Below are 23,789 nucleotides of genomic sequence, written 5' to 3'. Positions count from 1 at the left end.
AGGGAAAGGATATGACCTGAGGCATCAACGAGGCACCGTCGGGGAGAATCTCCGGGATCGAGGTCCGAAAATGATCGATGACGTAGCACGTGGCATGAAATTAGATAATTATGTAATTGCGACTTTCCTCTTTTGGGATTGATAGCCTCAAACAAGTTCCACTGTGGCTGCAATTGTCTATCTACAGGTTACCTTTCTTTACACTCTGTCCATACGTCCTCACTGGAAACTTAATATTCCCGAACGCCCAGTCGCGGATTAAAACACCAGCGATTGCCGTCGTTGGTGGAACGCGGAAAGGTGGCTCATCCACAGCTGGCGCTTCTTTGACTGGCCCAGCAGCAGGTTCAGAGCTGCTAGGTGCCCCCTCGATAGCTTCTTTCATCTTCTGCTGGTCGGATTTGGTGATACGGCTCCCGTGAACGTGATTCAAAACAGCCAGGACTTCAGCCCGAGTATACCAACCTGCATCTGAACAAGCTATGAATGCCGAGGGCATTTGACGGATGCGAGAACACACCGGCAAGTTCATTGTCCAGATCGGTACGGATCGGTTGTGTGGAGTCCGCTCGCGCATAGAATCCCACCATAAGATTAGCGGGGAATGGCTAAAGGACATATATGAGCTCGAGGGAACAGTGAATAGTTGAAGGATTGACCCATGGCTGCCCAGAGTGGTAAGATACCTCCGAGACTTTGACCCCAGCCTCTTCCCAGAGTTCGCGCACAACCGATTCTTCAAAGGTTTCTCCCGGCTCCATAAACCCAGCAAGAGCGGAATAGAATTTCCCTGGATATTTTTTCTATATAGCGAGCTGTGAAAGGTTGGATGCCGGGAAGCGAAGGTGCTTACACCGCGACCAAGTAAAATTTTCTCTCCAGTCTCATCCACAGTGATAGTGATAACGACTGGATCCGTCCTTGGGTGTGCAAAATTATGTAAGCCCCGCCTGGTGTCGTTCATGAGTAAGAGAGAAAAGTCCCCAAGTCAGAACATACGATGTAGGACAAGGCGTACGGCCAGTATTATCTGCCCACGGTAGAAGAGTTTTGCAATTGATTTTCCATCCACCCCACCCCGAATAGGTCGGTGAACCACAGGCAGGACAAAACTATGCACGACGTTATGGTCTGATTTATATTGCTAAACGGCAGACACACCTTATTCCGCTGATTCCAGTCCACCATACTCCGCGCTTCGTTGAACAGCGACAACGAAACGGGGTCGAGGTGCAAGGTCATGAGTAGGCCTCTTGGTTCTGCCCAACTGAGGGTGAAGTTCCCGTCTACACTCAAAAGGAGGTCGCTGTCTACCCCAGACTCGCCGATATCCACTGCAAAGTATGGTGTGCCTTCTAATTTCTTGATGGCGACTTCTGGATCGGTAAAGTCTGATGTGGGTAGCGCATTCTCAGTGGACAGTGCATCGAGCAGGCCGAGGAAGACGACGCGGACCCCACGGAAACGCGCAGATTCGGTGAAATGTGTTTCCTCGTCGGAGATGAGTGTTCTGCCTTCCTCTTTGCCTTGTCCGAAGAATGGGGCTGGGCCAAGATATGGCTTGATTTGTTCCGTGGTCAGTTGAGCGATAACAGGCTTGGTCGAGGGTGCGGAGGAAGGCACTGAGACGAGTTGTTGCCCAGCATTGGAAACGAGCCAACGCGTCTTCTCAGAGAGAATAATGGCATTGAGAAAGGAGTGCGATGAGCGGAGCCAAGAAAGCCGATTCAATGGGGAAGCAACATCGCTATAACATCGCATTAAACTCCAATAGGAAAGCGAGGAATTGGGGTGCGCTCACCTCCCATCCGTTGACATCGTTTGAGCAAACCAAGTTGTCTTATAAAGCGCATCGCGTCAGCTCAGGCATCGCGTCCGAATCAAAACGCATCGCGTGGGAAACGGCACGTGCCGCGTCACGCCGTGACGCGGCACAATGGTTTCCTCTCAACCGCAGAAGAATACGTTGAGCTGATAAGCTCTGGTGAAGTTGGACTAGGATCACCCATCATTATATTCCAAACAGCGCGTCGTCCTGTGACACCCTCGAAACGAGTCTCGAGAGCTACTCTGCAAACTCTATGTCTTGAATAGCTCGGAGTTGGCCACAGGGGTCCCCTGAACGAGGAAACATACTCCTCGATATCCTGTCTCATGTACATTTTATATAGCATGAGCGGCTCGCCTCCTGGACCACATAATCAAGTCCTCGACCAAATGTCCATCTTACCTCCCGGGGTCGGTTTTCTTGCTCGAAAACTACTCATTCCTTCCTTAGTCATTCTCTTGTTCAACGGTGTCGCAACACATCCCAGTTATGGCTTTGGTCTCCCGTTCTGGTTGGCTTTCCTGATAGCGGTCTCTATCACAATAGTGGTCATTGTTGTCAACTTGCTGCTTGTCCGGGTTCGCGATTCCTGGGAAGCCCACGCGCATGGGGCCCAGCTGGCTCCCAACGTCACAGGGCTTAAGCTGGGCAATTCCGATATCCTCCGCAAGCTCATCGCTGCTTCTGAAAACGGCTATATCGGTGAGGCATTTTTTCGAGCTTAATCATTCCGTTTTTATCATGCATTTCTAGGTGAAGCTTTCTCAGAACTTATGGGCTCACTTGGGCCCGTATTCAATCTTCGTATATTCTGGTCGGACAAACTCTTTACAACTGTTCCCGAGCACATCCAAATCATCTTGGCTACTGATTTCAGGAACTATGTAAAAGGTGCGCCATTTTTTTTCTTCTCTTAATTGTGCTTTTCTCTTCAACGCCCACAGGTCCTCAATTCATCTCCACCATGGATTCTGTTCTTGGTGTACGGTCACTCCGATTTTTACACAATTTTCGCCATTGACTTGATTCAGAGTGGTGTTTTTAATTCTGATGGGGAGATGTGGTCTTTTCATCGCTCTATGACACGCCCATACTTTTCTCGGGATCGCATTCAACATTTCGAACTTTTTGACGCCCATACAGACCGCGTTATTACTCTCATAAAGAGACGCATGGTTGAGGGCCATGCCATCGATTTTCAGGTTCACTTTCAGTTCTATCCCACTTGCTACTAGTTGTGCTGAATCTTCTCGCTAGGATCTCATCAGCCGATTGACCATGGACTCGGCGACCGCATTCTTATTCGGTTCATCTGTTGACAGCCTTGCTTGCACTCCTCCATATCCACACAATGCGAGCCCACCCTTTCCACTTGTTATGGATTCTGCTCGCGCGCGAGACGCTAATGCTTTCACCGCCGCATACAATGAGGCGATGCACCAAATCGCCGTCAGACAGCGCATCGGTCCCAGTTGGCCGTTGTTTGAAATGTTCAAAGACAAGACAGTGCAGCCGATGAAGCAGGTTGCGCGATATATCGACCCGCTTATCCAAGCTGCTATCGAGAGGAAGAACAAAACACGAAAAACCAAGTGTCATCCTGACGACACCTGCTTACTTGACGATCTGCTTGACTCGACACAAGACCACAAAGTGCTCAAAGATGAGATGTGAGCCTCTGATTGTTTGCCTTGGCTTTTACTGATGGTCCTTTTAGCCTTAATGTTCTTATAGCGGGTCGAGACACGACCATGAGCGTTCTTACGAACGTAGTCTACTTTTTATCCCTCCACCCCGAAGTCATGCACCGTCTTCGCGAGGAGATTTTGACCTTCGTTGGTCCTTCAAATCGGCCGACTTACGATGTCATCAAACAACTGAAATACTTGCGAGCGGTGATCAATGGTTCGCCTTTCATCATATGTCTGAATTTGTGTTCATTTTTTTTCCAAGAAACCATGCGACTCTTCCCTCCTGTACCTCATAATATTAGGCAAACCGTCAACTCCACTGTTTGGCCTGCGACGCAATCCGACGAAAAGCCGTTATACATCCCAGCGGGCACGACGTATGTGTTTTAGGAATATTTTCTGGCATTTTATAACAACTTGATAGAATCCTTTACTCGGTCCTCCTGATGCAACGGCGACCCGACCTATGGGGGCCTGATGCCGACCTATTTGACCCAGACCGATTCCTTGACCACCGGGCCAAGCAATACCTCTCTCATCCCTTCAGATTCCTTCCGTACGTGAAATTAGACATGCTTATTCACATTTACTGACCCTTTCTATTCCAGTTTCAATGCTGGCCCCCGGATCTGTCTCGGCCAGCAATTTGCGTATAATGAGATGTCCTTTGTCATCATCCGCCTTCTGCAGAATTTCTCCTCGATGCACCTCGATGTCAATGCCTGCGCACCAGAAGACCGACCACCTAGCGACTGGCAGGGCTGTCCAGGTCGCAAGGGCATCGAGCAATTTGTGCCAAGGTCCCATCTTACCCTCTACAGTAAAGGTGGATTGTGGGTCCGAATGGAGCCCACTGACGGGTGCAACTTGCAATTGTGATCAGTAGGTCCGTTTGGTTGAAAAAAATCGTAGTTCGTGGACTCGTGTGGTATTATGTAACTTCCAACTGTGGAACTCGATAGATGGTGGGAAAGAAATGTCTCTGGATAGTTGATAAATGTTGCATCCATATCTTATCGTCGGGCAACTCGGGCCGATGCACGTGCGGTCACAGTTTCTACGTTTCCGCTCAAGGTGAAATTTGGTTGTCAAAGTCCTTAAAGGAGTAAAACAACGTCCTTGTCTCCACAGCGGATGGGCACGCTGTTAAAGGCCATTCGAAAAGAGCTCAATTTCTACCGAGTGCACATCTTATTCTTGTAAGTCAGTTTTGACTATTTTGCCGCGCCTCGTATTGATGAGTGAAGTACGTTCACCCCCCTCATATTCTCTGGCATCTTCTACGCGAGCAATGGCCGCTTCAAGATATCATATATCGACTGTTTGTTCAACTGCGTCAGTGCGATGACCGTCTGCGGGCTGGCGACGGTGGATCTGAGTTCGCTCACCAACTGGCAACAAGCCATACTCTTCATCCAGATGTGCATGGGCAGTCCTGTCACCGTATCGTGGGTCATGGTCTATCTTCGCAAGTGCGTATTCGTTGAAGACCCTGCCCTCGCTCATAAAATTATAAGGTACTATTTCGCCAAAAAGTTCGAGCACATCATCGAGGCTGCTAAAAGCAGCGACCTGGAGAAAGAGATACGCCCGTGGCCACAGCGCATATTTTCACGCAAGTCGGGACTCACGACTGTGAACGAGATAAGCCGAGAGAATAGCCGGAGTCCGACACCAGAGGAGGAACCGAGAAAGAAGAAGGGTTTCATGAAAAAGCTACGACCCGACATGATTCGTCGCATGGATGGGCCACCCCAGCTTGTAAATCCCAGCGGATGGATTAGCGAGGGCATGCACACACCACTGTCGCCCATTCCTTCTGTCGAGGTTCCCAAATTGAAGCTGGAAAAGAGATCTGAGCCGGAGCCTGAATCTTCCAACGATAAACCACGCCGTCTCACATTCAGCAACACTCTAGCCTCAAGTCCAGAGCCAATGACACCCGAACCACCCTCATCATCACCCTCGACCAATTCACAACTACGACCACCATTAGCGTAGGTCAATCGCAACATCAGTTTCTCTCAAACTCATGTTCATAGACGAAGACTTTCCGATCCAGGCCGTGCCTCTCCATTGCCAACTTCCCCCATCACTTGTGGGTCGACTATGTTTATTTGATCATGGGTCTCAAAAATCATAGCCTCGTTCCCCCGCTCTGATACCATAGCAATTGGAGCCTCATTCCCCCGTACCCAGACCATCGAATTTGCCCCCGATGTGCTACCCCGCCGAGGACGTTCCGAGCGACCGCATCTCATTCCAGAGTATGAAAGCTCAATTCGCTCACGCAGTGGGTCTTTTCTTCTTCTTCAGATACTTCCCACTCTGATCTCTCACAAGGGTCTGCTAGAAGAGCATCAGTTCATCGGCAGGACAGTTATAGACCCGCGTCTACTGTGGGCCGAAGTATCAAACACAGTGGCTTTGGTGGATTTCCTATGCCACACGAAATCATCAAGCAGCTGTTTTCCCGCTTTTTCCCAAAGCTTGAGAGAAAGCTCACTCGAACCATGACGCTTCCACGCACAACCACTCTGGCATCGCGCCACAACTCTTCCGCCGTCGGCTCCATTCCTGCCCCCTACATCTCGTTTGATGCTATCGTCGGGCGCAACTCGGCCTTCAGACAACTTTCCCGAGAGCAGCAGGATGAATTGGGTGGAGTGGAGTATCGTGCGCTTAATGCACTTCTTTGGATTGTTGCTGTCGTAGGTTGATTTCCTTCATATCTCGGCGACTACTAACTCTATCCAATTAGTACCATATCGGAATCCAACTCATAGCTTTTACCGTCATCGCCCCTTATATGGCCAAATCCAGATGGAAAGCAGATTTCCTTCCACCGAATTTACATCGAAAACTTGCGCCATCATGGTGAATTTCCTGTTATACGGACTAGACGATGCCCATACTTCGTACAGGTTCTCGGCTTTTCAAACTGTGTCTGCTTACACTAATACCGGAATGTCGCTCGTTGATCAGAGCATGATACCCTTCCAACAGGCGTACCCTATGATCGCCTTTATGGCCGTGCTTGTTTTGGCGGGTAATACTGCGTTTGTGAGTTCTTGAACCATTCATTGTGCGTCCACTGAACTGACTTTACAGCCTATCTTGTATGTCTCTCCATCCTCTCTCCTTTCCCGTCTGACGATTTCTTGACTAGTCTGCGGTTCATGATGTGAGTAGTCTTTCCTATCCTTGCATGGTTTTTCACAAACATATCAGTTGGGTCCTCTCTAAAGTAGTCAACAACAAGTCTCGTGCGAATGAAACACTGCACTTTCTGTTGGATCACCCTCGACGATGCTTCATTTATTTGTTTCCCTCCCATCAAACCTGGTTCCTGCTCACCATGGTGCTGACTCTCAAGTAAGACCTGCCTTTGCGAATTGATATATTGTTCATCTTCTTCAGCATGACGGATTGGTTTTTCTTCATGGTGTTAGACATCGGAAACCCGGCCATCGAAAGCATTGCTTTGCATACGCGTTTTGCGATAGGGTTCTTGCAGGCCATTGCTGTCAGAGCCGCAGGATTCGGGACAGTGGCTCTCTCTAGCCTTGCACCTGCCGTTAAGTGAGTTGTCTCATTTCTTGCGGCCAGCACTTATTTATCTATTGTCCAGAGTACTCTACCTTATCATGATGTGCTTGTGATTTCTCATCCTCACACTCACTGTTGCTCAACGCATATCTAGGTATATCAGCGTCTACCCCATCGCTATGAGGTCTGTCAAACTTGAATTCTGGTCCATGACTCTTTGGCTCATTCATCGTCAGCGTGAGATCTACCAACGTTTATGAGGAGCAGTCGCTTGGCGTCTTCCGAGACTCCGACTCTGATGACGAAGATGATTTCGAGCCGCACCAAGGGAGTCGTATTACGGTTTGGAGTCGGTATTTGGCTATGCATGCCCGGAAACAGCTGGCATTCGGTGCGTACCTGTCTATGTTGCTCGGAGGTCGTTCTGATATGTCTTCAGATATGTGGTGGCTTGGCCTAGCGGTTTTCCTAGTTTGCATTATAGAGGTGGGATGGCTCTGTTTTGTTGTTTCATTCCTTGACGCCGATTGAAGAGAGACCACTTGGATAACGTTGCCAATCTCAGTTGGTTCAATATCTTCTCAGTTGGCGAGTATTCAACATGAGCTTGTTATATCCCGTTAATGCTTGCTGCCAGTATTTGAACTTGTGTCCGCTTACGGGACTGTCGGTCTCTCTCTTGGAATTCCGGACGGAAACTATTCATTTTCGGGGGCATTCCGACCGTTGTCCAAGCTCATCGTGTGCCTGGTGATGATTCGAGGGCGTCACCGCGGTTTACCGGTCGCTATTGACCGCGCGGTCCTGCTACCGATGGAGTTCGCGGCAAGCCGTGCGGCGACGCGTGACGAAGCTGAAGAGGTCGGCGATGTGTCTGGCCGCGAAAAGACGCATTCGGTGGAGGGTGATATGGAGTGGCGGATGCGGAGGAATGCGAGACAACAGAGTATTGAGGAGGTCTCGCTCTCGACTGGACGGCGAAGCGCTGCTTTTGCGGATGGGTATAGGATATGAGCCGCCATATACGAATAATTTTCTACATCTGTACTACGTATTTTTCGATTTATAGACGCTACTTCCTGGCTGTGTACTCTTACACTCACATGACGGAAAATGTAGCGTTCTTGCGACGTTCTTCCTTCACAGAGCAAAATTCATGCCAAATATCACGTGCTAAGACCACCTTCTCCTGACACCAACTTGACTTGAAGACTAAGTAGCAGTGACCACTTTTCACAAAGACTTCCATGTCCTTCGTCTACAGAAACTCCGACAAGCGCATGCTGGATCCTAACCAACACTCCGATCATGGCATTGGTGCCGAAGCAGCTCTTAAGGTATGTTCTTCACTGTGGCTCACCTGCACTTCACTCACCTAGCACAGCAACTCACGGACAAGCTTGTTGAATATGGCCTCGATACTCCAGAGCGGGTGGCAGAGCTTCAAAGCTTCATGGTGGATTATACTCCCCGGACCTTAACAGTTCTTCTTGGAGCCATCGAATCACTCAAGAAGAAGCGAGACGACAGCCCACCTCTGCTCGTTGTGCGTGATATTTGTGGTTATCCCCTGGCATTAGCACTAAGTGATTTTCAGCACGAGGAGCCCCCCGAAGGCGTTGATGAGCTATTCTATGTCGACTTTCCCAATAGCGAACTCCGTTTGCTCTACCATAGGATGTACGACCCTCAGAACAGACCCGACACCCCCCGCTATTGGCAGTTCTATGTCCGTTCCCGTACATCCCAGCCTCTTGCGCGCAAGCCTCTTGTTGAGATGGAATGCGTTGGCCCCGGCGACTGGCACATTACCGAACTATATTTGGCACGACCGGATGACGTCCTTCGTATCGACAAGAGGCATATTTTCCGCTTGCCGCGACTTGGTGGGGACGCCGCTGACATTCCTTCCCAACGCCTTCGTTAATATTCTCAACCATATTCTCAAACCTCTGGACATTTTCTTTCATAAGAATACATACACAACAAGCAACTATAACAAATCTATAAATCGAAAAATAGGTAGTACAGATTAGAAAATCGCAAAAGCAGCGCTTCGCCGGCCAGTGGAAAGTGAGACTTTTCTCAATACTCCACCGAATGAATGCGTCTTTTGGTGGCCAGACACATCAGTGACTCTCAGCTTACATTGACACAATAGGAACGAGAACACGCACATTGTGGTCGAAGGCTGGAACACCTTCTAGTGCTAGGTGAGTGAAGTGCAGGTGAGCCACAGTGAAGAACATACCTTAAGAGCTGCTTCGGCACCAATGCCATGAGCAGAGTGTTGGCGAGGATCCAACATGCGCTTGTCGAAGTTGCTGTAGTCGAAGGACATGGAAGTCTTGGTCAAAAGTGGTCACTGACAGGGGCCAGGGGTCTAGTCGGTCTTCCCTTGGGCATCCCAGACCAAAACTACTCGTTGTGGGCATTCCAAGCCTGAGCTAATCGTATGTTTGGTCACCTTTGGTGATGATTCGAGGGCGCGACCGTGGATTACCAGTCGCTATTGACTTGCAATCTTGCTACCAATGGAGTTTTGCGGATTGTTGATGTGTCTGGACACAATTTCCGGTGGAGGGTATGGGGTGGCGGATGCAAGACAACATAGTATTGAAGAAGTCTCGCTCTCCACTGCGCAGCGAAGTGCTGCTTTTTCCTGCCTATTTTTCGATTTATAGACGCTGGTTCCTGGTGCTACAGAAAATGTCCCGTTCTTGGATTTTTGACAGATGTATCACGCGATGAGGCACCCTAACTTTGCCCCACATCGTCCATGTGCTTCCCCAGGCTCTCCTCTGACGATCACACATGAACGGCCTCACCACCCAGGCTGGCTTTCGAATTGGCCCAATTGTGCTCGAGACGCTCGTCAAGCACTACTTTGAGCGGTTGAAGCTGAATTTCAAGGTCTCCTCCGATAACCCCACAGTCAAGGTGCATTCTTTGAGTTCTTCTTACTTACCGTGGATGATAGACTGTGTTCCAGCTTCGCCAGGAAGAGTTGCTGTACGATGAGGCGTTCTCGATCGTGAAAGCCTTCTTGAATGCGGCCTGCTAGTAAGCAAACCTAATCAGCTCGTGTGCCCGGGTGCTCATTTCGTCTAAGCCATACCGTTGAAGAAATACAGTGTCTGCATTGTTCATACTGCAACCTTTTTCTGCGCTCACTCAAGCTATAGCCTTCTCCAACACTCGCACTCCGTCTCCACCCTGGGTCCATGTTGTCAGAACGCTTGTCCCGCTCTCGTGCTGCGACGAGGCGGCGACTATTCTCATCAAGGCGCTTGGCGGAGAAGAGGCCGCCAGGAAAGTGGTCGGTGGATGTAAATGGTGGCAAGTCCGGAGTGGTCGGGGGATCGACGGACAGTGGATTACCGCGAAGAAGGACTGGCAAGAAGCTAAACGGCGTCACAAACAGCAGAATGAACAACCACAGCCTGCGCCTGACGACGAGCATTATGAAAAACGGATGGACGATCTACGCTGCATTCTCTATGCACATGGTGGGGGCTATTATTTCGGCTCCGTTGACCAAGAGCGGTACAGCATCCAGAGGCATGCTCGGAAAATAAACGGTCGCGCTTTTGCTATTAATTACCGACTCGCTCCACAATACCGTGAGTATCTTTACCACTGTTTTCTCAACTAATCTCGTTCCTTAGCCTTCCCGTGCGCTTTGCAGGATCTTCTAGCGGCTTGTCTGTCAAGTTCTATCATGCAACACATGTCCTCACCCACTCCACAGACTTATATCTAATCCGGCCACCGCCTGATGCCGCTCATCGTCCCGTGAACCCGGCTCACATTATCGTTGCCGGAGACTCCGCTGGAGGTGGCTTAACGCTGGCCTTACTCCAAGTTCTTCGAGACAGCGGTCTGCCGTTACCCGCAGGAGGCGTTCTCGTATCACCTTGGTGCGACCTCAGTCATTCTTTCCCCAGCATCCACACCAATACTGCCACCGTTTGTGTTCTTTTGCCAAACCTGGATCTCATGCTAATGTGATTCCAAGGATGTCATCCCCGAATATGGTCTCAGCTTCCAAAAACCGAGTTCCTTGTGGCCTCCTCCCTCTGAAGATATGAGCCGGCGGGTGCATGCTTCCCTGCGGACCTGGATTCGCAAGACTTTTGCCAGCAGTGATTCGCGGCCAATCACACCGCCGCCTCCACCGACAGCATCGGTCATTTCTCTTACGGTCCCAGAGGCACCCGTTCACGCAGATGAACCGCTTGATATGGGCGCTACTGCCCCTATTCCTCTGGACAGCGAGCGGCTGACTCTCACCACCGCTACGGGAGAAGTACTTACCGTCGACCAGCAAGTGCATTTATATACGAAGAACTCGCTTCTTCCCCATCCGCTCGTTTCTGGTGCTCTAAGCTACCTGGGCGGACTACCTCCACTCCTTATCATCGCAAGCGACAAGGAGGTCCTGCGAGACGAGATTATTTACACGTCCGTTTTCATTTTTTTTGTCGACAATCTCATCAATGCCCCCATAGAGCCCATAAAGCGGCTAATCCTGACAAATTTCCTATCCGAGAGGAAACTCGCGGTCTCTACCCCCCGCTGCAAGGGATCGAACAAAGGTTTGGACCCACCAAAGTCCATCTACAGGTCTATGATGGTATGCAATTGTCTTGGTCACAAATCTCACGCTTAACCTTTACCAGACACGGCCCATGTCCTACCTGTCCTTTTTGCTTTTACGACCCCGGGCAAATTCTGCTTCAGGGCGATTGCGACGTTTTGTCGGGAGGTGACAGGACTACCTCATCGTCAGAGCACAGGGGCTTCGACACCCAGGGCGGAGCATTTCGATCTCAGTGGACTACCACCACTTCCCCCATCGCCTCTTCCGCCGGGCATTAATGGTCTACCATCCGACAGCCCTCCCCCGGAGAAGCCTCCGACCGTCCGGCGCTCAAAATCGCTCTTGACATCCAAAAGGCTGTCCGTCTTCCGATCTGCTACTCTTCCACCTCTTCCGACGAGTGTCTCTCAATCGTCGACCTCGTCGTCAGAGCTGAAGCCTCCCACGCCCCAACGTCAGGGCAGCGTCTCGTATTTTTCACGATTTGCGCCATCACGTGCCAACAGCACGACCAGCAATGGCGATGTCTATGCCTCGCCCTCTCAAATCAGCGATATCGATCAGACAGCTGGCGAGCCTAACGTGTATGTGAACAAGGACTGGAAGGAGGGTCTCATGGTACGCGAGAGAATATCCACCCGAGGCGTGATTCGCCCTCTGGAGCCTGAATCCGAACTCGCCGCGTTTACTGTGTCGCCCGAAAACATTGGTGTGATTTCCGAGCTGGCGATACGGAGGTATATCGACGGCACACAGAAATGGGATCGCAAGTTTTCTGGGGCACGGAAGACGGTGGAGAAGCACCGACATCGTAATCTCGAGCGGGCTAGGAAGGACACGGTGAAGAATATGGGCCTGCTGCACAGCTTCATTGGACGGGAGGCGGAGAGTGAGGGCGGGAACAGTGTCAGAGACGGCTTGCTTGCGATGTCGGGAAGTTGGAGCTGGGCGTGGGCATTGGATGCATACGAGAATCCACCACCGAGCAGTATTGTCTCGCGCCGCGACACTCAAGAGGCGCTCAGACTGGCTCGGATTGCGGACCAGCCCATGTTTCAGACGGAGGAGCACTCAATGTCAGGGAATAACCTGTGGTCAGTTATGGTCAACTTCCTCACTGTCATGCCCGACAAGGACAAGCGCGAGAAGAAGCATGGGGACAGCCCGGAGAAGCCACCGATACCCAAGAGGAAGTCTACCTTCCGCAATATCTTCCCGCCAAAGGAGAAGGAAGAATTGCAGGCGGCATGACCTCCTCACAATATACCTGTTAGTGTACATCCTAGCTGTAATTTTTGCAAATAAGTATTGTAATACAGTAGCTAACACAGTTGACAAGTCATAGTCCTGAATCTAAACTGAAAATATTAGTTGGTGCTGCAGAGGTATATTGACAGCGGTACACAGAAGTGGGAGTACAGGTTTTCTGGTGTGTCACCATGTGTGCAAGGGAAGGACAGGGCAAACAATATGGGCAAAGAGCATTGGAGATCATGTACATAGCTCACAGCGTACCTATAGCAAAAGTTTTTCACCATGCCTGGGACCCCTTGCAATGGAACACTAAATGTTGGCTGTCAACCTACCAGTGTGGTGGCTAACTTTCTCACTGCTATTGCTGACAGGGACAAAGAGGGGGAGAAGGAGGAGCATAACAACACCTGAAAAAACGCTAATACCTATTGACAAGAGGGATCCTACCTTGCACAACATCTTCCTGCCTAAGGCTCGACAAGAAGTTTGGAAATACAACTAGCTAACAAAAACACGGTTCAAATACTGTTCGTTGGGATTTTAATGCCCTGCGCACTGGCCGGCCGAGGTGGATTGCCGCCATCGCCCACCATCAACTGAAGTCCCTCACTCCACACTCCATCCGCAACCAGGAAAATCCACGCCGGTGCAGGCGGGAAGATGTTCGCATTAGGAGGGCCGGTTATGGTCAGAGTATTGCCAACAAGGGTATGTTCGAGAACAACAAGGCGCGAATTGGCGTGTTGAGCATGCGTCACGTAGCCCAGGTCCATCAGAGAAACTTGCAGGGTGTTCGACGACAGACTTCGCGGAATGGTGACCTTCATCGTCGCGCGTTGGTTAAACAAGAGGTGTGTTGGCGCGCTCTGGATGACTGGCCGCGGCGCGTTGTTTGTGATAAAATCCGGGTTCAAATACTCGACTCGGAATTCCGTGGGGAATGGAATGGTTCCTGGAGGAATAACTGCCGGATTGGGATTCGATCCTGCGACCATTATATTCCTATAATAATAGCGTCAGTTGATGTGTGGGTGTAAGATATAACCAACCCTTTCGCAGTGATACTTGCGACCGAGTGATACATTCGCGCGATGTTGCTGGACGGTAGACCCTCCTGGGTAATCCTATTCGTTGCAAGGCTCGTTCTGTAAAGTATGGGGCGCATGGCAGGATTTGCCGCATTAGACAGCGTCGCATTCGCATTGCTGACGCTCGGGTAACCAGAATACCCCGTGTGCCCTCCATTGATGAAAATGACATCGCCGTTTGGGAGAAGCACGCTTTCGGTCAGGATCCGTCGCTCGGGCATCAGCTCGACTTGCCACCCACGCGCTATTCCTGTCGGAGTCAGCGTAATTCGCGAGCACTGGTTGGTCGTCGGGTCGAGGTTGGTGAGATTGCTGGTGGGTCTGCGGTCGTCTGTTGCGCTACCACCACACACAAGAACAGTTGGCTCGTAAAGCGGAGGAGTAAGTGGCAGCAGCTGAAGCGAGCCGTCAAATGGATTGGCGATTCTGACACCGTTAGGGATCTCAGGCAGGCGAGCCAACTCGGTGTTAGACTCCACATCGTAGAGCATGGAAATGTTGTTGGCTGCAACAAAGACGTGGCCAGATGGGAGCACGACTGATCTAGGTTTCGGTTGAGTATGATTCCTTTTCTCGTTGTATACGCACCTTGGGAACATGTTGACGGGCTGGGCATCGAGCAGGAACTGGCTGGGTCGCACAGTGTCCTCTTTGCTTGGGAAAAACTCAATAGAGTCAACCGCGGTTGGGGCATTATTATAGAAGGTGTTGGTCTATGATGCATGAGCGGGTGACCCAGCAAAACATGAATCTACTCACATTGCTCCCTCCGATTATCATAAGACTGCCGTCAGGAAGCCGTAGACCCGTAGGATACCTAAGTTCAAAAATATGAGCCAACGTAGTGGAACATTGTCCGTTTCACCATCTTAGCACCTGTAGCTGAGTTGAGAGACCAAATCAAGACAGTTTAAAATCAAACCTTAAGGTGGATATTGGCCGGGTCTTCAAATACTGTGCAACCAGCTCCCGTTGGAGAGGTGCAAGGTCCGAAGAGACGAATGCCCATACGACCATCCCCTGGAGGTGGGGCTCCAGGTTCAAGTGGTTGACCCGCGACACTCACAAGGGTGCCATTCGAAATAAAGGCCCCGCCAGCGCAGAATGTGTCTGTTTGGCTAAGCAAAGGGTGTGGCCGTCTGAGTTTCGATGTTCCACAATGCGGCCCATGCGCGTTCTCCGTTGGGCAAAAGCAGAGGGTTACCATCCGCGCGGTCGTACATCAACATGAGAGTGGGCGAAATGGTGATGAGCTCGACTGGAATGACGCCAGAAGTCCCATTCTGCACGAAAGACCACTGAATGGTGCGTTGCGCGGTCGTGCTGCCAAGGATGGCCAAACAAGACAGCGCGAAAGGGAGCAACATGGTCGCCCTTATGTAAAACTGCGAGAAGACGCAACTCCCGTTTTATGAGGAGACGATATGTCGCATTCCCACTGACAGAAGGGTGAGGCGGGAGAGGCTGAAGCTTGAGAAGCACGGTCGCGGAATTGGCTCATGAAAGGACAGATCAAGTTTGTGAGATCACGTGCCTGGCGATTTCTTTCGCCTCCCACTCCCTTTGTTGCACCGGCCTCTCACGTTTCAGTGGAACCCGAGATTCATTTACACGGCGATATATTGAAAGAAAAAACTACATCAAAACACGGCAGTATTCTGTCTTTGGTCGCCAAATTCATGCGACAACTTTTGCCGTGGGGATAGGACGCGTAAAACGCGTCGACGGAGCAGAATTGGCCTCAAACTCAGGCAACGCTAGGTCTGGAAATACTTTCTTGACTTTCTTAGCGAGGTACTGCCACCACTGGCCTTCGACACGCGTGAAAGTTCCTGAGCGCCAACGTGCCTCTGCCGCGGCCCGCTCCTCTGCTGAAATGGCTGGGAGGTCGAGGGGCACCATAGACGCCGACCAAGAGAAATCGAAGAAGAATGGGAAGGAGAAGCGTGGGCCTGCGTCGGGCGATGGTGGAAGAACACGATGATATCGAGATGGCAGTCGCCCGCCAGTGAGCTGGTCGAGCATGTCCCCTACATTCACAACAAACGCGTTTGGAATAACGGGTACGTCGCACCAAATTCCTGCCGGAGATTTGACCTAAGGGATATGTTTAGGCTGCAGACGGCTCCACTATCGTTTCTCACCTGTAAACCCGCAGATGCCTGCTTCAGGATAGTGAGTAGTCCGAAGTCTACAATCAACTCAGTCAGTCTAATCGACTGTTAGATGTTTTAACCCTTACCACTATGTTCACCAATTCCAAACACTTGCGGTCCCGCATTCTCAACCGCCGCATATTTAAAGCATCTAAACAGCGCCACAGGCTCGGGTTTGAGCCACTTGTTCTCAAGAGTCTCTGGACCCAGTCCCAACGCAACTGACAAAGCGTTGACGACGAGGGTGCCGAGCAGCGTGACTTGGGCAATATATTCAAGCACAGTTTCACGCATTTCGGGCACCTGGTCCTGACTGGGGAACTGATTCTTTCCGTGCAAGGGCATCCCCAGCAGTGGATGATCATCAGGGTGTTCGGGACCGAAGTATATCCCTTCTTTGTGGTCAGTTCGACCATGAGTCCCCTCGCCTCCAAGCGGCATGTAACCACGCCAGGCGGTGCCCCCATTACGGACGTCCAATACGAGCTTGTCTTCTAAATCAAGTGCAAAGAATATCTCTGCGCATTTGAGGAGTTTGGCCTGCAACTCATCGGTAACAGGGGTATTGATGAGTTGGAAGAATCCCCATTCTGATGCTGCAGCGAATATCTCATTGGACGTCGCTATCGCCTCTGGAGAGCTAGACGAGATCGAAGAGAGTGCAGAGGCATCGATAACAGGAATCGACATGGCTCAGGAGAAGGATGTTAGATCGGCTCTCGGACTGGTCTGATTAGCTTGGCCGGAATCGCAAAGTCACATGACGGTGACGACATCAGGGAAGGACCAACACAGAACCTATGTACTGGCTGGTATCGGGCTCAGTCGTCTCCACGCTGACCCGCCCATTCAAAACGATCTTCCTCTCACTTGCCCGATTTAGTCTGGCGTCAACAATCCTAACCACATCGCCCTCGGTTTCCATCTCGGAACTCGCGTTTGACTCTCGTTGTGCGGTGGGTATTGCACGCCGCTTGTCCATAATCTTCAGGCGCGGAACTTTGACATATCCGCATTCGATTGGGATTAGCCGCCACTGAATGGTTTCCTCGTCGCCTGGCAGCAAGATTGGAATTCGACCACTGCGGAGTCCAGCGATTACAAAGCTGTCTTCTGCATCCGGATCGAGCTGAACGGTCACGTTTGCTGAGCGGGTAGGCTGGCCATTTCGAACGGTGATGGTTAGGGTAATCGGAACGTGCAGTTGTGCAGTTGCAGGCACATCGAGTATTGCAATCAGGCCATCCATTGGCGGCCGTAGCGGTGGTAGTGGGAAGACGCTTGTTGTTAAAGGACCTTGCCTCTGCGCGTCCAGTATCCTAGCAACGTCTTTCTTCAGTTAATCCGTAGTAAGGTGGTGCCAACCTTTTCCAAGTGATCTCATATCTTCCAGGACCAACAATCGCTTGTTCCTCAAGGTTCAGATCATCGTCATCAATGTTGAGACTGATGCGGCAGGCATCTGAGAACTCGTCGCCAGACAAATATTCTACGGAGATTGTTAGAAAGACACATGTCCCCATGTTTATTCTCGCACCTGAGGCAATGTCGTTATCGAAGTCCAGAGCAGAGTCAACGACTCTAGCGTGATCATTGTCCTAAACGGAACACATTAGTTCAGACTCAACAACACAGAAATAGGCGCGTACTTGTCGGACGAGTGTCATGCTAACGACTTTGAGGCCCCACGGACCAGGACAACTCAAGCGTGCCGTCACAGTCGCCTCTCCGCCACTCGCATCATCCCAGAAATCGTGGTCATACGTCCTCAAGTCTCCTGGGCCAGCAGACTTCCCACGCGTCCGTTTGTACACGACATTAAAATCGGCCTTGATCGCTTCGGAAGTGGGAATAACAAGAGTCTGTAGTGTTTCTGTCATGTCGGGATTCTCTGTTGGGGTAGCGGCAACCGCAACAGACTGTATCGATATATCGAGCATACGATCCCCTGCGCCTCCAGTACTGATTAGGTATAACGTCTTGACTGCACTGACACCAGGCTGGAGGACACCGAAGCTGATTCCCTTGATGAGGCTCGACGAGCGTTCATCATCTAGAGCGATCCAGTTTTCTAGAAGAGTTCTCAGGAAACCTTTGGGTGCAACAGAAAAAATTACCGGCGCCTTCGATGTCAGTGGGTTGCAGCAAAACATCTCCAGTAACCTCCAATTCGCGATCATCCGAGTTGGTCACCTGCACAAGGATAGGATAGTTTTCGTCCAGATATGCAGGTGCCTTATGAGACAGTGAGAGGGAGATGTCATGGGAACGATGGCGAACACTATGCATTGAATTGATTAGCTTTGTCGGGACGCAACTTAGAGTAAATGCATACGACACGGAAGTGCAGTCTTCCCTGTTGATGGGGATGAAGCAAGGAGGGTCAATGGAGCTCAACCATCGCGTAGAAGGATTCTGGCCTACGGCATCGAATGGAATTCGAATAGTCCAAGGACCTTCTGTCAGTGTCAACACAAGCTGCGTAATCTGAGTAATCACGTGAGTAGATATCGAGTCCTCATCTGAAACGCCTACCTTGAAAGAAGTTGGGACCTCCGAAGATAGCATTCCGGTGAAAACAAAGATCGAGCCAGCAGCCCATCGTAGGTTCGCATTGAGAGGGTTGACCGCGCCATTTGAAATCATTCCGAGGTCAACTCGTTGGACGAGGGGCATGGCCTCCGATGTCGTTTCGTGTTGCACCACAACAGCAGGCAAACCATTCGAGAGGTGGATTTCGACACTGGCTATCGGTAAAGACGCAATACTTGTCTCTGCTGGAGCGGCTAAACATATTTGGAATGCCGCCACACCCTTCACTTTGACTTCGGGAGACCAGAAAACCACACTAGACGAGACTGTTCTTGTTATCAGTGCACGTTACTGAGCAGCGATATGGCACACATATCGGTTGCGATTCGGAAAGTTCTACAACCATTGGCTCCGGATTGGGTGAGGAAGGGACCGAGCTCTAGGAGATTCTTCAAAAGATGGAGGGCTTGATATAGTCTGGCGAACCTTCAACACCGCCAACAAATCCTCCTCCAACGCGGTCGGTTCATCTGAAGATTCCACGCCTATCCAAGTCTGAAGTCGTCCGAGCCAGAAGAATAGAAACCTACCATAACCCAGCATTTCGATTAGTAAACGAATGCTCAGCTCGACGTCACCCATTTGGCGCGCACACGCATACCATGTCGCAAGGAGGGGCCTAAGTAAAGAGCCCCACCGTTCGCGCCGATAGTTCTTGGCTATCCGTTCAAAGAAACTTTGCAGTTCGCATTTAGTGGCACTGTTCAACATCGAAATCATCACCCTTACCGAACAGCCATGTCGAACTTGCCAGACTCGTAGTATGTTTGCCCAATGCGATATGCAATCCAAAGAGTAAGCCGACTTTGCGACAAGCTTTCGACTTTGGGTGACGAATACTTCTTAAACAACTCGTAAGCTTTGGTATAGAGTTCAAGGATGATCGTCAAATGATCAACTTTCTTCTCGTTGGCAAAGCCGGTTGACGGTTGCTCCTGGGTTGCCTACAAGACATTGTTGGAGAAGCACAAAAAAAACCAATAACACTCCCGTACCTCAGCGTCTAGTGCTACCAGATATCGCTCGCGCCTTGCTTCAGTGCATTTGGCGGCCATGTAATAGTAGTAACCTGGGTGCTGAAGAGCATGGCTGGGATTGATACCCATTGTTCGCATAGTTTCTGCTTCCAAAGCGCTAGCTGGTGGGGCGACTGGTGGCTTTTGCGCCAATAATGTCGATCGATGGGTTGGAATAACTAATTTAGACTGCGTCCCGTGTTCCAAAAGCTCTGCAAGCACGCGATGCCTGCAATCAGCATCAGCATGGGGTATAAGCCATCAAGTATGGACATACTGTCGGGCTACCCAGCCCCAGAACTCGAAGGTCTCTTCGCCGATACCCCAGCCACGAGAAAAGTCTCCGAATTTACGGATGTGCGTGTTATGGTGTGACAGCGCCAGCGCATGCTCATTATTGTACAAGTATAGTTTCACGACCTGGCAGTGGGGCTTAATTAAGTAAACATTTAGACGATAAGCAACGTACTTTGATGTTGATGCAGTCTGCAATCACCTTCGCCTCAGCCCACCGTTTTGTCCTTGGAGGGAGCATCATAGACGATCCGAACATGATGACCAACATAGCATAAGCATCCTGGTAATGCCTTCAAAAAATCTTTTGAGAGGGTTGGGGACGACAAAAAGAGGACACGAACTTGAGAGCAATATCGTCTTCGCCTCTAAACTCTGCAAAACATGCCATCTTGTATTCGTAGCGCACAGTCCAACCCTCCGGTCGCAAAGGTCGACCGAGTCCTGCCGTTCCTATTGGCGTATGTGGTGTTGGATAAGAGGAAGCTGTCTGTGAATGTCGATTCCGCTTCCGTCTCACACGCTTTGAGTGCGCGATGTAGTATTCAAGAGCAGGCTCATAGAGGGCTTGCTGCAGACTGGTCGAAATACTCAACAAGCAATCATCAAGTAAGACCAGCAAACACACCTCTTTACAAATTCGCCCAACTCCGCTTGACTAACTGGACTGAGCACAAATAGGGCAGCTCGAGAATCCAGCCCGCTTTGTCGTCGAATAAACGTCAATCTTCCGTCTAGTGTAGGATCGTCTGCTCAATTATGAGAAAAACAGGAATGGCGTCAAGGAAGGGAGCCTGGACAGACCTAAGAGCCGTCTACTGGCCATGAGAACAACGGTCAGTTTGATGTTGCGCTCATTCGTACTTTTCTTTCTCAACGCAATCTCTGCTGCCAGCTCCGAGTCGCGTCTTCGTTCTTCAGACTCTCTATCCCGATCCCTGTCAGGGTCCGGCGGGTCAAGAGGAGACCGGGGAGTGTGTGGTGGGTACTCATAAATCCGCATGAAGAGGACAAACACGGAAGGTACGAGCGTTGTGTGTTTTCTTATCCATATCGGGGCGATGAGACCATCTGGATGCAATGGCGACGATGGTGTAAGAGGGGAAAGTGGAGAATGCAGGGAAGAATATTGGGGGTCGTCCGGGGGTACCAGCTTTCGCGGAGGGAAGCGGACTGAGGCGTCGACGGAAATTATCTGAAACGTCTTGTGCTTGTCAGGCTGCCATATGGCCACCTTGCGTTGGGCAAGGAAAGCTTCTTTGAGCCGACTGGTGAGAAGAGTGAACGAATCCTGCTGCTGAAGTCGCGGGGTAGTTGGAGTCGTTGGGCTTTGCACGACCTGCGGCGTGTCGAGACCAGCGACAAACATTATAGGAGCGAGTTGCGTTAGCAACTCTGGCGGGTAGGAATTCATAACTCAGAGCGCGTCTTTTGCGAGGAAGCAGATAGGCTTCTCCGAGCGTCACAACTTGGTCACAACATCAAAATAGGGTTTGACTAAGCGTTTGACTTGGGTTTAACCCCTTCCTCCATGACCACACGCCCGCTGCTTACTTTCCTTCGCTCACTTACGACCTCTACAACCTCCAGTTCAATCAGTCCGTATCTCTATGGATTTTCACATCGCTGGGTCCGCGAGCCCGTCTCGAGCAGCCCAAATGACCCACAAGCGAACAATTTCACGCTCCTAACCTGGAATATCGATTTCATGAAGCGTGGGATAACCGAGCGCTGGAAGGCTGCTCTGGACTATATTCAAGACCTCCGTCCAACACCAGACATTATTCTGTTTCAGGAAACAGACACAAAGGCCTTTCCTGTTCTCCTTGCTCATGATTTTGTGCGCCAACGCTACCTTCTAAGCAACGTAGCTGGCCCCGAAGACTCGAGATACAGTACGCTCATCCTCGTAGCCCGACAGTTTGCCAGTCAGACGAACAACCTTTCAACCACCCGTGTGCCTTATGGAGAGCTAACCAGAATGTGGCGCGATGTTCTATACGTCGACTTTGAGGCTGGAACAAACCAATACAGAGTTGCTACCACTCACCTCGAGTCCTTGACAGGCTTTGGAACGACTGCACGGCCTCAACAGCTTCAGATTGCCGCGCAACTCTTGACAAGCGAAGGTATCGCGGGAGGACTGGTCGCAGGTGATATGAACTGCATTGAGGACAGCGATAAGGGTGTACCAGAAAAAATCGGGCTCGTTGATGCATGGAAGATGGTCAAAGGGGAAGAGGATGGGCATACCTGGGGCTATCAACCACCTTCAAGATTCCCGCCCAAACGCATGGACAAGATTCTCACCACCAACCAACTTGAGGTCGTCGATATCCAGCGCGTTGGGATCGGATTGGAGACCACCGTCTCCGATGAGAAAGTGTGGGTGAGTGACCATTATGGTTTGCTCGCCAAAATCGTGTTGCGATAACTTATAACCTAACTAAATGTACTGTTGTAACATTACGTGCCCACCTCTGCAAACTCCACTTTGTTTTCAGCAAACACGTTCCTGAAAATGGCGCAGGTCTTCTCGTCAATGATGGCGAACACAACTCGCTTGAATGAGTGGGCAAAACGAGCGTCGGGGGCCAGCAGAAGCTCTACCCATAGCCGAGCGACCATGGCGACATTGTTTCTGAAAACACCAGTGCCAAAGCTTCCCAAAATGACATCGGGAATATCCTTCTCTTCGAACAACCGAAGAATGCGACCCATCCTTTCACGCATCGCAACTTCAATAGCGATCTCGGGATCTCCATCCTTATATCGGCTTCGGACTGCACCCGCATTGACTGCAGCGCTCGTGACGACATCAGCATCGACAGGCTCAATCCAAACTCCTTTGTCAGTCCTGAAGAACCGCACGTTCTTGGTGAAGATTATCGAGTGCGTATATCGTTTGTCTGGCTTCTGGGCCGCACTCTTGTGGAGTCTGTAAAACCGCTGGCCAGTTGGCGTCATCAAAGACGAATAGATGTTGGACGACCGCGCAAGACTTTCTTCCTGGGCTTGTGCGCCAGCAAGGAACCCTCCACCAGGCTTCGTCGCGGAAGCGAAGTTAAGCACTCCTCGTTTGGTTGAATCGTCAAGAAGACGGATTCCTTCCAGGGTGGAAGCTCTGGCTAGTGTGATTTCTGCCAGGGGTGTTATAAGCTGAGCCGAGGTGGTTTTCCATTCAACCAAAAGCTCTGAGTCTGGCGGATAGTACTCTGTATACGATTTGAATTCGGGAGTGCCCAGGTCGTCGACGGAGTGGCTGTTGCCACTGTCGTCTGTGTATTGCCCTTTAGCAACGGCCGCGAGAGAATCGTTGGCGATTTTTGTGAAAACTGGGTGAGGCATCGTGCTCGAGGTGAGTGACTTTTGTCGGAGAGGATTGGCGTAGAAATATGAGCTAAGGCGAGTCAACATGCATCGAATGACAGAAGCATCGCAGCCGAAAATAAGGTCCAAATGACATGATGATTGACAGCTTGTGGCTATGCATCGATCGTGAAAATGGCGAACAACGATATTGAGGAGCTTTATGTTGTGTAAATATTGCATCAGGAATCGAGGATAGATGAGGTCTTATAGAGCATGAAGCTACTAGTAGCAACATCACGATGGTGATAATTTAAACTTGAAAAACTTCAACTGCAAGTTCCTGAAGTTGATTCAAGTTAGATACTAGTAGCAGAGTGCGGCGAGGACTGGTGTTTTGGTCAAACAA

General features: G+C 50.6%; 9 protein-coding genes across 9 annotated transcripts; 4 read left to right on the top strand and 5 right to left on the bottom strand.

Moving 5' to 3' along the window:
- Positions 1–181: 181 nt before the first annotated feature.
- MIND_00022600 (uncharacterized protein) lies at positions 182–1,818 on the bottom strand (the record flags this gene model as incomplete). The annotated part of the gene is made up of 7 exons (XM_037357197.1): positions 182–471; positions 521–608; positions 660–803; positions 854–950; positions 1,000–1,112; positions 1,162–1,747; positions 1,802–1,818. The coding sequence occupies 7 exons, from the start codon at positions 1,816–1,818 to the stop codon at positions 182–184; spliced, it is 1,335 nt and encodes a 444-aa protein (XP_037225107.1).
- A 336-nt stretch (positions 1,819–2,154) lies between these two features.
- MIND_00022500 (uncharacterized protein) lies at positions 2,155–4,398 on the top strand (the record flags this gene model as incomplete). The annotated part of the gene is made up of 9 exons (XM_037357196.1): positions 2,155–2,530; positions 2,582–2,719; positions 2,773–2,810; positions 2,860–3,030; positions 3,086–3,498; positions 3,546–3,733; positions 3,782–3,896; positions 3,944–4,075; positions 4,128–4,398. 9 exons carry the CDS (start codon positions 2,155–2,157, stop codon positions 4,396–4,398), a joined length of 1,842 nt encoding a protein of 613 aa, XP_037225106.1.
- Positions 4,399–4,653: 255 nt separating this feature from the next.
- MIND_00022400 (Potassium transport protein) lies at positions 4,654–8,082 on the top strand (the record flags this gene model as incomplete). Its single annotated transcript, XM_037357195.1, has 16 exons — positions 4,654–4,718; positions 4,767–4,991; positions 5,037–5,516; positions 5,562–5,617; positions 5,663–5,812; positions 5,863–6,230; positions 6,281–6,396; positions 6,444–6,582; positions 6,631–6,638; positions 6,689–6,703; positions 6,751–6,894; positions 6,940–7,101; positions 7,151–7,171; positions 7,223–7,252; positions 7,305–7,459; positions 7,706–8,082. The coding sequence occupies 16 exons, from the start codon at positions 4,654–4,656 to the stop codon at positions 8,080–8,082; spliced, it is 2,511 nt and encodes an 836-aa protein (XP_037225105.1).
- Positions 8,083–8,315: 233 nt separating this feature from the next.
- Positions 8,316–8,995, top strand: MIND_00022300 (uncharacterized protein; the record flags this gene model as incomplete). The annotated part of the gene is made up of 3 exons (XM_037357194.1): positions 8,316–8,405; positions 8,453–8,614; positions 8,666–8,995. 3 exons carry the CDS (start codon positions 8,316–8,318, stop codon positions 8,993–8,995), a joined length of 582 nt encoding a protein of 193 aa, XP_037225104.1.
- An 887-nt stretch (positions 8,996–9,882) lies between these two features.
- Positions 9,883–12,922, top strand: MIND_00022200 (Abhydrolase-3 domain-containing protein; the record flags this gene model as incomplete). The annotated part of the gene is made up of 9 exons (XM_037357193.1): positions 9,883–10,008; positions 10,049–10,131; positions 10,181–10,203; positions 10,254–10,691; positions 10,737–10,772; positions 10,820–11,037; positions 11,087–11,532; positions 11,580–11,704; positions 11,751–12,922. The coding sequence occupies 9 exons, from the start codon at positions 9,883–9,885 to the stop codon at positions 12,920–12,922; spliced, it is 2,667 nt and encodes an 888-aa protein (XP_037225103.1).
- A 521-nt stretch (positions 12,923–13,443) lies between these two features.
- MIND_00022100 (uncharacterized protein) lies at positions 13,444–15,380 on the bottom strand (the record flags this gene model as incomplete). The annotated part of the gene is made up of 7 exons (XM_037357192.1): positions 13,444–13,927; positions 13,975–14,556; positions 14,602–14,726; positions 14,773–14,830; positions 14,879–14,889; positions 14,936–15,131; positions 15,172–15,380. 7 exons carry the CDS (start codon positions 15,378–15,380, stop codon positions 13,444–13,446), a joined length of 1,665 nt encoding a protein of 554 aa, XP_037225102.1.
- Positions 15,381–15,690: 310 nt separating this feature from the next.
- On the bottom strand, positions 15,691–16,859 carry MIND_00022000 (2OG-Fe(II) oxygenase; the record flags this gene model as incomplete). Its single annotated transcript, XM_037357191.1, has 3 exons — positions 15,691–16,110; positions 16,158–16,204; positions 16,256–16,859. 3 exons carry the CDS (start codon positions 16,857–16,859, stop codon positions 15,691–15,693), a joined length of 1,071 nt encoding a protein of 356 aa, XP_037225101.1.
- An 85-nt stretch (positions 16,860–16,944) lies between these two features.
- MIND_00021900 (uncharacterized protein) lies at positions 16,945–21,485 on the bottom strand (the record flags this gene model as incomplete). The annotated part of the gene is made up of 17 exons (XM_037357190.1): positions 16,945–17,488; positions 17,535–17,658; positions 17,707–17,767; positions 17,819–18,240; positions 18,287–18,450; positions 18,505–18,656; positions 18,705–19,027; positions 19,074–19,140; positions 19,188–19,246; positions 19,292–19,437; positions 19,491–19,705; positions 19,757–20,006; positions 20,055–20,197; positions 20,247–20,364; positions 20,416–20,649; positions 20,700–20,820; positions 20,876–21,485. The coding sequence occupies 17 exons, from the start codon at positions 21,483–21,485 to the stop codon at positions 16,945–16,947; spliced, it is 3,753 nt and encodes a 1,250-aa protein (XP_037225100.1).
- A 1,052-nt stretch (positions 21,486–22,537) lies between these two features.
- On the bottom strand, positions 22,538–23,419 carry MIND_00021800 (DUF2263 domain-containing protein; the record flags this gene model as incomplete). Its single annotated transcript, XM_037357189.1, has 1 exon — positions 22,538–23,419. One exon carries the CDS (start codon positions 23,417–23,419, stop codon positions 22,538–22,540), a length of 882 nt encoding a protein of 293 aa, XP_037225099.1.
- Positions 23,420–23,789: the final 370 nt, after the last annotated feature.

This window comes from Mycena indigotica (genome assembly GCF_014461135.1).
Source record: "Mycena indigotica strain 171206Taipei chromosome Unknown Mind.scaff0001, whole genome shotgun sequence".
Lineage (NCBI taxonomy): Eukaryota > Fungi > Basidiomycota > Agaricomycetes > Agaricales > Mycenaceae > Mycena > Mycena indigotica.
The sequence above is the reverse complement of the archived record's forward strand: the minus strand, read 5'-3'. Positions and strand labels throughout refer to the sequence as shown.